At 35.7% G+C, this 11,740-nt stretch overlaps 2 protein-coding genes across 7 annotated transcripts; both read left to right on the plus strand.

The window, feature by feature from the left end:
• The first annotated feature begins 241 nt into the window (after window positions 1-241).
• On the plus strand, window positions 242-5,016 carry LOC145008990 (Transcription factor jumonji (jmjC) domain-containing protein). Of its 2 annotated transcripts, XM_078967639.1 has the most exons (9): window positions 250-1,953; window positions 2,055-2,996; window positions 3,080-3,409; window positions 3,512-3,940; window positions 4,021-4,093; window positions 4,180-4,265; window positions 4,367-4,486; window positions 4,569-4,639; window positions 4,710-5,016. In XM_078967639.1, the coding sequence occupies exons 1-9, from the start codon at window positions 742-744 to the stop codon at window positions 4,807-4,809; spliced, it is 3,363 nt and encodes a 1,120-aa protein (XP_078823765.1). In that variant the 5' UTR covers window positions 250-741; the 3' UTR covers window positions 4,810-5,016. The 2 variants fall into 2 exon arrangements, 1 of the variants encoding a protein (XP_078823765.1); XR_013663708.1 differs by lacking the exon at window positions 4,710-5,016 and having other exon boundaries at window positions 242-1,953; window positions 4,339-4,486; window positions 4,569-4,589.
• A 942-nt stretch (window positions 5,017-5,958) lies between these two features.
• Window positions 5,959-9,203, plus strand: LOC145011278 (CLP protease regulatory subunit CLPX1, mitochondrial-like). Of its 5 annotated transcripts, none has more exons than XM_078969965.1 (14): window positions 5,959-6,774; window positions 6,840-6,946; window positions 7,061-7,144; window positions 7,222-7,283; window positions 7,367-7,441; window positions 7,525-7,602; window positions 7,710-7,766; window positions 7,860-7,930; window positions 8,002-8,101; window positions 8,186-8,290; window positions 8,389-8,451; window positions 8,528-8,650; window positions 8,735-8,863; window positions 9,019-9,203. In XM_078969965.1, the coding sequence occupies exons 1-14, from the start codon at window positions 6,170-6,172 to the stop codon at window positions 9,103-9,105; spliced, it is 1,746 nt and encodes a 581-aa protein (XP_078826091.1). In that variant the 5' UTR covers window positions 5,959-6,169; the 3' UTR covers window positions 9,106-9,203. The 5 variants fall into 5 exon arrangements, with proteins under 5 accessions (XP_078826091.1, XP_078826092.1, XP_078826093.1 ...); XM_078969966.1 differs by having other exon boundaries at window positions 7,222-7,268; XM_078969967.1 differs by having other exon boundaries at window positions 5,960-6,770; window positions 6,851-6,946.
• The last annotated feature ends 2,537 nt before the right edge of the window (window positions 9,204-11,740 follow it).

Here is an 11,740-nt window from a genome sequence, read left to right on the forward strand (position 1 = left end):
TATTGGTAGATAGAGTAAAATACGTTGTGATTATCCGTGATTAGCCGTAAATCACTACAATTTTATTAGAAAAGCTACACAAGATCGATATCAACTTAAATATTTAAGAATAATCGTTATGACCAATATTTGAACTTGGGTTACAACTTACAAGATGCTACTACACCCCACATACGTTTCGTGATAGCTCGGGCTTTCCTATGAAAAAGTGTCGCACTTGCCACTCGCACCTGCCGGCGATGGCCCAATCCCGTCGAGCCGTCGACTGCGGGAAAACGTAACTGAACAGCGCGTGCATGCCACTCACTTTTTGAAATAAATCTTTTTTCTGGTGGTCTGGTATTGCTAAACAGCGGCATTAAAGTTGGGAATTTTACGTTACATCAAATCCTAACCATCCATCCATCTTAGTTTTCATACATTTCAAAGATCAATAAGAAAACCACTTATTAGGTTTTTGTATGCTAACACTACCACCGTAAGTCCGTACTACACCCATTTGTTCTTGAATTTGAATTGCTAGCCTCTTTGTTATTTTCATCAAAAGAACGAAAAAGATAATTTCTTTAAAAGATTCCATCTTTTGGTATTCCAAGAATCGTATACCCAATTCAATGTTAAGGTGTTTTCTTTTCTCCCTCTCTTGTTTCTAATTGAATTGAAGGAGCAATTCTAGGGTTTTTGAGATTAGGGGTTTTCTTTCCGAAGTTGCTTTTTCTTGCGGGTCGTCTAGAATTATAAATGGAAATGGAAGAGGTTGCTGCTATTGAAGACGATAATTCAAGAAATGTCACTGGCGAAGAAGCTGTCGGCATTGTTACAGAAGGAAATCAGGCTGACATGACTGTTGCTGTGGTAATCGAAAACGATGACGGAAATGCAATTCTGGAAGCTGAAACGGATAAAACCCTTGCAGAGGATGAGAAATGGGGATTGGTAAGTGAAGAAAATGGTGTTAACAGTGAGATGAAAGATGAGGTTGGTGTTAAAAAAAAGAGGAACCGGCCAAAGAAGGGTGATCGACCAGGGCCAGAGGACAGGGTGATAGTTGTTGGTCTTCATTGCGCCAGTGCTGGTTTTGATTTTTTTAACAAGAAAGGTCGACCTTCTGATTCAAAACACAATAAGAGAAAGTTTTCTTCTTTGATCGACTTTGGTTCAAAGGAGAAGAAAAGGAGGAAGCTCATACATGGTGCTAATGGTGTTGGTATTAAAATCAAGCGTGTAGGACGACCAAAGGGTTCAAAGAACAAGAAGAAGAAAATTGGTAACGGTGATATTATTCCAGTTATGAACGGAAATTTTGATGACAACCATTCTAAAAGTATAGACGAAGGTGAGGGAGGTGAAACCGAAAACCATGGTGTTAAAGTCAAGCATGTAGGTCGACCAAAGGGTTCAAAAAACAAGAAGAAACTTGGAGTTGATGATGACATGTCAATTATGGAGTTTGGTATTAAAATCAAGACTGATGGACGAGGTAGACCAAAGGGTTCAAAGGACAAGAAGAAGAGGCGCCGAAAACGTTTACGAAATAATGTTGATGAACATGGCAATCCAATGGAATCAGTACCTTCTTCTTCATGTGGAGGTTTCAGAAATAAGTTACAAGCGAAGAAACCACGGTTAATTGTAGCAGGTGAAATCATGGCTTATTCTTCTGATGTTGAAAACGTCAAGGCAGTGGACCCTAGTAGCCCAATAAGGCCCAAACGAAAGCCCAGGAAGTCTATTGATGGGTGCGAGGGTAATTTGAATTTGAAGTGTCATCAGTGCTTGAGGAACTTAAAAAACGTCATCTTTTGTTCAAACTGCAAACGAAAACATTACTGCTATAACTGCATTGTAAGTTGGTATCCAGAGAGAACAAAAGAAGAAGTCAAGGATGCATGTCCATATTGTCGAGGGAATTGCAATTGCAGAGCATGTCTTCAAGCAAATGTAATCATAAAGGTAAATACTTTATACTTCCTTCCATCAATTCATTTTTCTAAATGTTTTGTTTGACTCACTCACATTCTCTCATGCCCACCAACTGTTTGATGATATATCAGGCTAGTCATGAAGAAGCCAATGAAGACATCAGATTGCAAAGATCGCTTTACCTGCTCAAGAAAACTCTACCTCTCTTAAAACATATTACAGAAGAACAAAGATCCGAGCTTTTAATGGAGGCTAGCATACTGGGTGTTGAATTAACAGAAGAACAAGTACCCAAAGCTTCATTTGATGAAGATGACAGAGTCTACTGTGACAACTGCAACACATCGATTGTGAACTTCCATAGAAGCTGTCCAAGTCCAGATTGCTCCTATGATATTTGTCTCAACTGTTGTCGTGAGCTTAGAGATGGAATCCAGCCTGGCGGAAGTGAAGCTGAGTCATCATTTCAGCAATTCATTGAGAATTCACAGCTTCAGGGTACAGATTCAAAAGGACAGTTTTTCGGTTGGAAAGCTGACTTTAAAGCACACACTTTTATCAACTCGTTAGACTTCCCTGCTTGGAAAGCAGAAAATGACGGTTCTGTCCCTTGCCCCCCAAAAGCCCGTGGAGGCTGTGGGAATGGAATGTTACAGTTAAGACGAGTTTTTGAAGCCAATTGGGTTCAGGAACTCGTTGAGAAGGCCGAGGGCTTAACCGTCAATTTCCAGTTGGCTGATATCGAAACTGGAGAAAACTGTTCAAGTTGTAATGTGGAAAATCATCATCATCATGGACATGGTGTAAGGAAATCGGCTTCTAGGGAGGGTAGTAGTAATGACAACAATTTACTGTATTGCCCTGATGCTATTGACTTAGAAGACAAAGATTTTGAACATTTTCAAATGCATTGGAGAAGAGGGGAACCCGTTGTGGTTAAAAATGTCCTGAAAAAGACATGTGGACTTAGCTGGGAACCAAGGGTGATGATGCGGGCTTTTAGGAATGCTAAAAAAAGGTTAAAAGAGGAAAATCAATGTGTCAAAGCTATCGACTGTTTGGACTGGAATGAGGTAACTTTTATATCCATATTCGTATCTTTTAAGTAACTTATAAACAAATGTTTGAAGTAACTTATAAACAATGTTTTTGGTAGGTTGAGATTCATTTGAATCAGTTTTTTAGAGGGTATGTAGAGGGGCGTAGGCATGGAAATGAATGGCCAGAGATGTTGAAGCTTAAAGATTGGCCACCAACAAATTCATTTGATGAGTGTTTACCAAGGCATTGTGAGGAATTTATTGCAATGCTTCCATTTAGTGATTATACACATCCGAGATCTGGTCTTTTAAATCTTGCTACAAAGCTTCCGGATGGTTCTAGAAGGCCGGATTTGGGTCCTAAATCTTATATTGCTTACGGGTTTCCGGAAGAACTCGGTAGAGGCGATTCGGTTACAAAACTACACTGTGACATTTCTGATGCTGTAAGTAACATAATTTGTGATTTTTTTTAAAAAAAAAAAAAAAAATTATATATCAATTCAGTTGTTGGTTTTCATGAAATGAATCTGTTGTTTTTGGATCAGGTAAATATATTATTACACACAACTAAAGTAAAAGTTTCTTCCAAAGAGCTTAAAAAAATTGATGAAAAGCGAAAGGAATACAAAGCTGAAGATACGGGTCCCGTGTCAAGTATGAGTCCACTTAAAACAGAACCTCCACCAACAGATTCATGTAATGGTGATTCTTTGTGCATTAAAAAAGAAAAAGAAGAAGAAGAAGATGTTGATGAAAGCAAGGGTTTTGTGGTCAGAGATCCAAGCATTGACCAAAATGTGAATGGAAGCAGCCAAGATTTTCAAGAAACTGATGATGGTATTGGTGGTTGTAATATTGAATATGGTGGTGCTTTATGGGATATTTTTCGTAGGCAAGATGTACCAAAGTTGACCCAATATTTGACCAAACATCAAAAAGAATTTCGTGGCATTAACAATGCTCCTGTGAGCTCTGTGAGTATAGTATAAAACAAAATCGGGTGATAAACATCATAAATATACCAATCCAATTGAACTTTTTATTCATGCTTTAGGTTGTTCATCCTCTCCATGATCAAACCTTTTATTTTGATGAAAAGCACAAGAAACAGCTCAAGGAAGAATTTGGTAAGATAATATGAAGATTGACATTGCCTATAAATTAAATTCTTTAAAAAAATAATGATGATGATTCTTGATTGTAACTTTTTCAGGTGTGGAGCCATGGACATTTGAACAATACCTTGGTGAAGCTGTTTTCATCCCTGCAGGTTGTCCACATCAAGTTAGAAATAGACAGGTTGGTTAGATCATGCTCAAGTCTAATTAGGGTTTGCTTCTTTTTGACTTAATGGATTAAGCACTTAATGTAGACAGTCATATGGTGGTGTTTTTCTACAGTCATGCATTAAAGTGGCTCTTGACTTTGTGTCACCGGATAATGTTCAAGAGTGCATACGTTTAACAGAAGAGTTCAGATTACTTCCAAAAACACATAGATCCAAGGAAGATAAACTTGAGGTACATAATCAATTAGGGTTTCTAGTGATATGATACAATTAAAAAACACTGGTCTTGAATCTTGATTATAATGTTTTTGCAGGTGAAGAAGATGGGGTTGTATGCTGCGAGTCTTGTTATTGATGAAGCCAGTAAATTGATGATGAAAAACAAGTAAAGTTTCTTTGATAATTTCTGTCTAAAACCAAATATCTCTTGACTTTTTCATTGACTTTTTTTACAGTTCTGAATCGCAAACTGATCCTCCAATAGAGCAAGTGAAAGAAAATTTGGAGCAAAGTGTGGAATCAATGGAAGCTGACGTGTCAAGAGAAGGTAGTTAGAAAAAAAAAAACAAAAAAGTCCAAAATGGAACATATACAAGAAAGTTATGGTCTGTATCGATGTTGTATTTCTAATTTATGAGGTAGTGTAGCATTAGTTTCTTTTAGATAGATAATCTTGTCAAATGTTTTTTTTTTTTTTTTTCTTTTTTTTGAGAAGGTTTGAAGTTTATCTGATTTATATGAAAATACAACGTTACATATGAATCACGTTTTAGAAGATCAAAAAAGTCAGAGGATCGTTGATGGTTTGCATGATGATAATAAAAAACATTATCTTTAAACTATCATAAAGATCCTTTACATATTATAATATTTATATTACAGAATCTCATTTGTAACATGGTGCAGGCCTGGATGTTGTTAAAAACTATTTTCTTGTAGTTGAATGATTGAAATGTTTATTCCAACAAACAAATCCTTTTTCCATGGTTAAATAATTAGTCGACTCAATTCCATTAAAAGTAAGTACTTCCGGCCAAATGAAAATAGTATTAGATGCATGCATCTTTTATTATGCTTATTTCCGATTTTAGTATTGCGTTTTGCATCTTAATATCATGCATTTTATACCTTTTTGGATACTACGTGCACAAGGGTTCAAAAATTGGACTAAAGAAGGCGGTTTTAAAGACGATAGATTTATTTTTTAAACATTGTAAACATTCTAATGAACATTTTCTAAATGTTGATTTGTTTTCCTGACTACAATTATGTGTTGTAATCGGTTTTAAGATGATCAGCTAAACCCCTAGGATTTCAACTTAAAAGTGTTTAATTTATTTTGTTTTATGTCTACTACTTTGGTTTGTATATTGGGAACCTGTTTTGTTTGGTAATGCACTAATGCATGTTTAGTGCCAATTAAACTCTTGGTTTTTACTTAATTTGAGTTGGCCACATCTTGTAGAATTATTGTATTTTTAGAACTTGCAATGGTTAGGAATAAAAAGTCAGTAACAATAATGAATGTGATTCTTAATTAAGCTTTGTTTTCATTATAAACTTGTTTTACATGTTTGAAACTCTTGAGAATTAATTTAAAGGGCCCTTAATTTATTAGGTTATTTAAATATTATCAGAAAATTATACCTTTTTTTTGTGTTGGTGAACCAACATATACCCTTTCTTGCTATTTCTACAAAGATCTAAAGTTTATTTGAACAAAAAACGAAGTAAAAGCGACATCACTCTGTTTGTATCTTGAATCCGACAACGACCCATACAGATCTTTGTTAAATCGTTTTAGACATTTGATGTATTTTCTCATATACCCATTTCTTGAAGAATTCCCAAAACACCGATAAATTTCCTTCAAAATCCAATCACTTTTCCGGTTTACAGGCTTTCGTCAACAGCCATGGCTGCTGTTGCTGCTCTGAGATCGAAGTCATCCAAAGCCACATCTTCTTTATCATCAGTCTCACAATTCAGATACTTTATTTCAACTCACCGTATGCACGGTGGTCGTATACCCAATTTCCAAGTCACTTCTTCAATACCTACAACAAACAAATTAGACGAATATTTCCCTCATCATCACCACCAACACCAATCTTTCAAACCGTTTTCCCTCTCCGGTGAACTTGTCGATAAGGGTTACGGTTTTTTCAAGAGTAATAATAAAAGGAGACTAGTCAATTTGTCCGGTGGTAAAGGTAGTGGTGGTTTCGGTGATCCGCCAGAGGTTTGGCAGCCTCCCGGGGATGGGATTGTTCCTCAGCCGGGTTTTAAGATGGTTCCGGTATCCAGCGGCGATGAGAGTGAAACAAGAACCGGTGGGTTCGGGTCGGGTTCTGGAGATGGGAATTGGGGAGGATCTTCGTTGGGGCATAGCTTCCCAACACCTAAAGAGATCTGTAAAGGGCTTGATAAGTTTGTGATTGGTCAAGAACGAGCTAAAAAGGTACTTGCGGTGGCTGTTTACAATCATTACAAGAGAATCTCTATTGACAGTTCGCGTAAGTAAGCACCTTACTCCCTCTGTCTAATTCCATTTTCTTGTTTTTATGGTATTTGATTCATTCAAGGCCTGCTGCAGGACATTCAAGAAATGACAAGACGAATGCCATGGATGATGATGATGCAGTTGAGCTTGAGAAAAGTAATATCCTTCTAATGGGGCCAACCGGTTCAGGTAATCGTTTTGGTTCTCTAATCCTCCACCATTTTCTTGTTTTTATGGTATTTGATTCATTGGATATGGCTTTCTGTTATTTATGCAAGTATTTATGATTGGTTTTGAGAACAGGGAAGACACTTCTTGCAAAAACATTGGCACGATTAGTGAATGTTCCTTTTGTTATAGCAGATGCTACTACACTCACCCAGGCATGTTTCTATTTTTTGTTTTTTAATATTTTATAATCTTTGGGAATTGGGATGCTCAAATTTCTAGCAATTTGCAGGCAGGCTATGTTGGAGAAGATGTGGAATCCATTTTATACAAACTCCTGACTGTATGTCCCTTAATAGTAATACCTGCAATTTCTACACTTGTATAACACTTTTTTATTTTTTATTTTATTTTTTATCTGATCATAACATTTAATTTCAGGTTGCTGATTATAATGTTGCAGCAGCTCAACAGGGCATTGTGTATATAGATGAAGTCGACAAGATTACAAAGAAGGTTTAGTTTCTTCACCTTTCAATTTCAAGCTTATGATAATGTTGAATTTTATAATATTGTTTCTTAATTTGTTGTTGTCACAGGCTGAAAGTGTTAACATTAGCAGAGATGTTTCTGGTGAGGGTGTCCAGCAGGCATTATTAAAGATGCTAGAAGGGACTGTAAGTTCTTGTTATTCCTTATATCAAATTATATACTATTAGTTTTATTATGTCAGAAAAAAAAAAGGAAATTTTGTTAATTTTATTAGAGTTGACACTTTATCCAGATAGTCAATGTCCCTGAAAAGGGTGCACGGAAGCATCCTAGAGGAGACAACATTCAGGTAAAAATATAAAATAAATCTCTTTAGTCTTTATAATTAACTAAACCAAATTATGAATTTTTTGATACTTATCTGTAAGAATATTTGTTACAGATTGATACTAAAGACATCCTGTTTATTTGTGGGGGTGCCTTTATAGATCTTGAAAAAACCATTTCAGAAAGGTATCTATCATTTACTAATTACTCTTTGGTGTTCATATATATTATAAATATATAATGGATTTTATTTTCAGACGCCAAGATTCTTCTATTGGTTTTGGTGCACCTGTTCGTGCTAACATGAGAACTGGAGGTGTTACATCTGCTTCAGTGACTTCAACTTTATTGGAGACTGTAAATCCCTACTCCTTTTTCTTTCTTCCATTAAGTAAGTGTATGTATGTATGTATGTGTCTGAATGAATTGTGTGTTTGTTAGGTTGAAAGTAGTGATCTTATTGCATATGGTCTCATACCTGAATTTGTTGGAAGGTTTCCAATTCTTGTCAATTTGTTAGCTCTTACAGAGCCTCAACTTGTTCAGGTACCTTTGTAGGCATTAATCAAACTACTTTTTGGTAGGTGTGTTTGTTTTTGTTAAAGTAAAGTGGATGAATAAATAATTAATGTTTTGTTTTGTAGGTGCTAACTGAGCCAAAGAATGCATTGGGGAAACAGTACAAGAAGTTATTTCAGATGAATCAAGTAAGTCTTCTTTCATCTCTCAAACACATTTACTAATGAAAAATGTTTGTTAGTAACTGTTTATTATTTTTTGCAGGTTAACCTACATTATACAGAAAGTGCTTTGAGATTAATTGCAAGAAAAGCAATAACTAAGAACACTGGGGCCCGTGGTTTGAGGGCCTTACTGGAAAACATATTGATGGATGCCATGTATGAGGTTTGTAGCTAAAGATTATTATTATTATTTCTTCTTTTTGTAATGAAAATGATGGAATGATAATTTATGAATGTATTGCATCAGATTCCTGATGAAAGAACAGGTAAAGATATAATAGATGCTGTGGTTGTTGATGAAGAAGCAGTTGGGAGTGGTGCTAAAATCCTCCATGGTCAAGGTGCTCTTGCCCATTATCTATCACAACATTTACAGGTAAACATCCTATATATATATATATATATATATATATATATATATATATATATATATATATATATATATATATATATATATATATATATATATATATATATTTTATTAATTAATTTTACTATAAAAAAGATTTATGGTTGTATTTCTCTTTGCAGACGAGTGTAGATAGGGCGGCAGATGGTGGAGCCGAGGCGGAGATGGAGGCGGAGGCGGAGGCGTTGCCTTCTATTGCTGCCATGTAAATCATGGGAAAGATTGCATCAGTCACCATGTGTATGTATATATAGATAATATGTACTGATTTAAAGCTCTAATGAGAAACATTAATTTAATAATTAAATTTGTGTTGGATGCTTTCATCATTATTGCAATCAAATGTCAATATGTTGTATCATATCAGTAAAATAACATGATATAACTTTTTTTTTTTTTTTTTTTTTTTTTTTTCATGCAATGAATCCAAGAGAATAAATGTCATGACTTTGTTAGCTTCATTTATTCTCCTCCCTACGTACGTACTTGATGTACACCCTGTCATAGTAATTATGATAATTTTAATTTTAACATCTCATAAAAGCTACATGTTTTAACGATTTATTTATGATTATTTCTTCCTTTTTATGATTTAAATGTGCTTCTTTACTGGCGAAAATCTTTGAATCTGATTGTAACTTGAAATCAAGCATGGGTGGATTAAGTGAGGATCTATCCCGACCAAAATAATGATTAAAAACCATTAACACAAGTTTGGAGGGAAAAGAAGTTATTAGATGTTGGTGATATGTCGTTTGATCACTTTGGTGGAGTGCCAAAGAGATTAGAGTGTGATATGATATAAATCTAACAGTGTGACATGGTTTAAGGGAGCCCGTGCAACCTAATTGGAATTCCAAAGTACAGGGAGCCCGTGCAACCTAATTGAAATTCCAAAGTACAAGTACAGTCAAAAAACACCTTGAGAAGTTACGGATTAGCATACAACTAGCATACAACGGGTGGATTTGACTAATGCTGACTTGTCGGTTTCGTTTTGTCATGAGTTGAGTTGGGGCCTACTTTGGTCAAGTTGGGGTTGACTTATCGGTTCAAGATAATTTGATGTCTTCAAAACTACATGCAACCTTTTGAAACCCGTTATTTTTGTTATCTGTATTTATTCTTCGGACAATCTACTCTACTATTATGATAAAAGACTTCTATACATTTCACATGATACCTTTTTACACTTTTATTTTGCCACTTGACATCTCCTTAGTGAAGCATTCTCTCTACTTCCCGCTCATTCCTTGATCCTTATTTTGTTCTAGCTTGCAAACAATCCCCTATAAATCAACAATTGATCATAAATTTGAATTTTGAAAGAGTTCATTGATAGAGTTTCTATTTATAGTCAATAATATTTCTCTTTATACGTAAGATCCCAATTTTTATGGAAGAAAAATAATTCTTCTTCATTTCTTTCACACACACTCACAGTCGACAGGGTCACACCCGTACTAGCCTTTCTTTATCGCTGCCACCACTACTCGCCTTCCCCACCCAGGTTTGCTTTCTCCGCTGCTCTTTGCTTCGTGTCTTTGTGTCTATGTGGTGCTCAGAGTGGAAGAGACGAGACAGGTAATGTAGATTATGGAAGATATGGAAGGAAAATTAACATCATCGCCACCACCACTATCTCGACCATCACTACCACTACTCATCGCCGCAGGTAATTTTCAGAAATATAAACAAATTCAAGGTAATTTGATTCAAATAAAACCCTAGAGGAGGCTAGCATGCATTTGGATCAATCTAGTGAGTATTATTGGTAACAAATGAAATTACCCTCTGTCGAAATTTATCTTTATTTTTTTCTTTCTTAACTAACTCTTGGAATTTTAGAGCTTAAAGCACCCCTTCACAACCTATGATTCTAATTTGGGCCCTTTTTTCATTACTTCATATAATAAACATGTATCGTTAAAATTAATAGAACCTAGGGCTATTTCAAGACAACAGTAAATAAAATCATAATTTTTTAGTTATATGGTTTGCTGTCAACTGTAAATTTTAGATCAAGCATGGTATATTCTGGACCATTACATTATAGAATTGAGTATTTACTTGGTTTTTATTGACTTTATGGTAATATTGTTGAAAAGCCCAAGGCACAACAAGTAAGAAATATATTTCGATAGTCTAAATGGTAATTTTACTTTCCTTCAAGATATTTCCGTAAGAATGTTTGGTTTGTAACGACCCAATTTTCAAAAGAAATTTATTTTGATTAACCAAAACACTGTCCACAAACCATGAAATCCCAAATATAATTGTTTTCAAAATTCATATTAAGTACAATTTTATTTCAAATCATCAGAGTGTCCCATAAGAAAATGTCTGAGATAGTACACGCCGCGCCATCAAGCCTTGCCCTTGCCCTTGGGCTCAAATGTATGTAACATCTTGTTTCAGATTGTTCGTGATTAGGGTTCGTGGGCTGCAACCCAAGTATGAGGAAGCCTCGAGGCTGCGACAAGTTGCTAGAAGTGTAGGGCTTCTCGTCACCTTTCCGTGGATATGAGGTTCATTGGAAACAGAGTTAGATCGAGGCATCTATGGAAATTTGAAGTTTTGTCAAGATAAGTCCCTTATTTGAGAAAGGTGGCAGCTGAGTACGCTGAGCGTACGTGTGAGGACGCTTAGCGTACTCATGTGCGTGACTTTTAAGCAGAGCCACCTAGTACGCTGGGCGTACTAGGCACAGAGTGAAAACCCTAAATGAGGGGGTGTCCATATATAAAGAATAAAATGGCCTCGTTCCTGACCACCATCCTCAGACAATCAACCCTCTCAAACCCTAATCCTCGTTCTTAAGCTTGCGTAGGTCCATTTGAGAGC

The sequence above is a fragment of the Lactuca saligna genome, chromosome 8 (genome assembly GCF_052625555.1).
Source record: "Lactuca saligna cultivar CGN05327 chromosome 8, ASM5262555v1, whole genome shotgun sequence".
NCBI lineage: Eukaryota > Viridiplantae > Streptophyta > Magnoliopsida > Asterales > Asteraceae > Lactuca > Lactuca saligna.

What these genes read in the sequence shown, in the direction of transcription:
- LOC145008990 (XM_078967639.1), top strand. Translation starts at nt 742, where the DNA reads ATGGAAATGGAAGAGGTTGCTGCTATTGAAGACGATAATTCAAGAAAT. An exon ending in ACAATGCTCCTGTGAGCTCT is followed by an intron (nt 3,941 to 4,020) that starts GTGAGTATAGTA and finishes TTCATGCTTTAG; the next exon opens with GTTGTTCATCCTCTCCATGA. An exon ending in ACAGCTCAAGGAAGAATTTG is followed by an intron (nt 4,094 to 4,179) that starts GTAAGATAATAT and finishes TAACTTTTTCAG; the next exon opens with GTGTGGAGCCATGGACATTT.
- LOC145011278 (XM_078969965.1), top strand. Translation starts at nt 6,170, where the DNA reads ATGGCTGCTGTTGCTGCTCTGAGATCGAAGTCATCCAAAGCCACATCT. An exon ending in TACTACACTCACCCAGGCAT is followed by an intron (nt 7,145 to 7,221) that starts GTTTCTATTTTT and finishes ATTTGCAGGCAG; the next exon opens with GCTATGTTGGAGAAGATGTG. An exon ending in TGATGGATGCCATGTATGAG is followed by an intron (nt 8,651 to 8,734) that starts GTTTGTAGCTAA and finishes GTATTGCATCAG; the next exon opens with ATTCCTGATGAAAGAACAGG.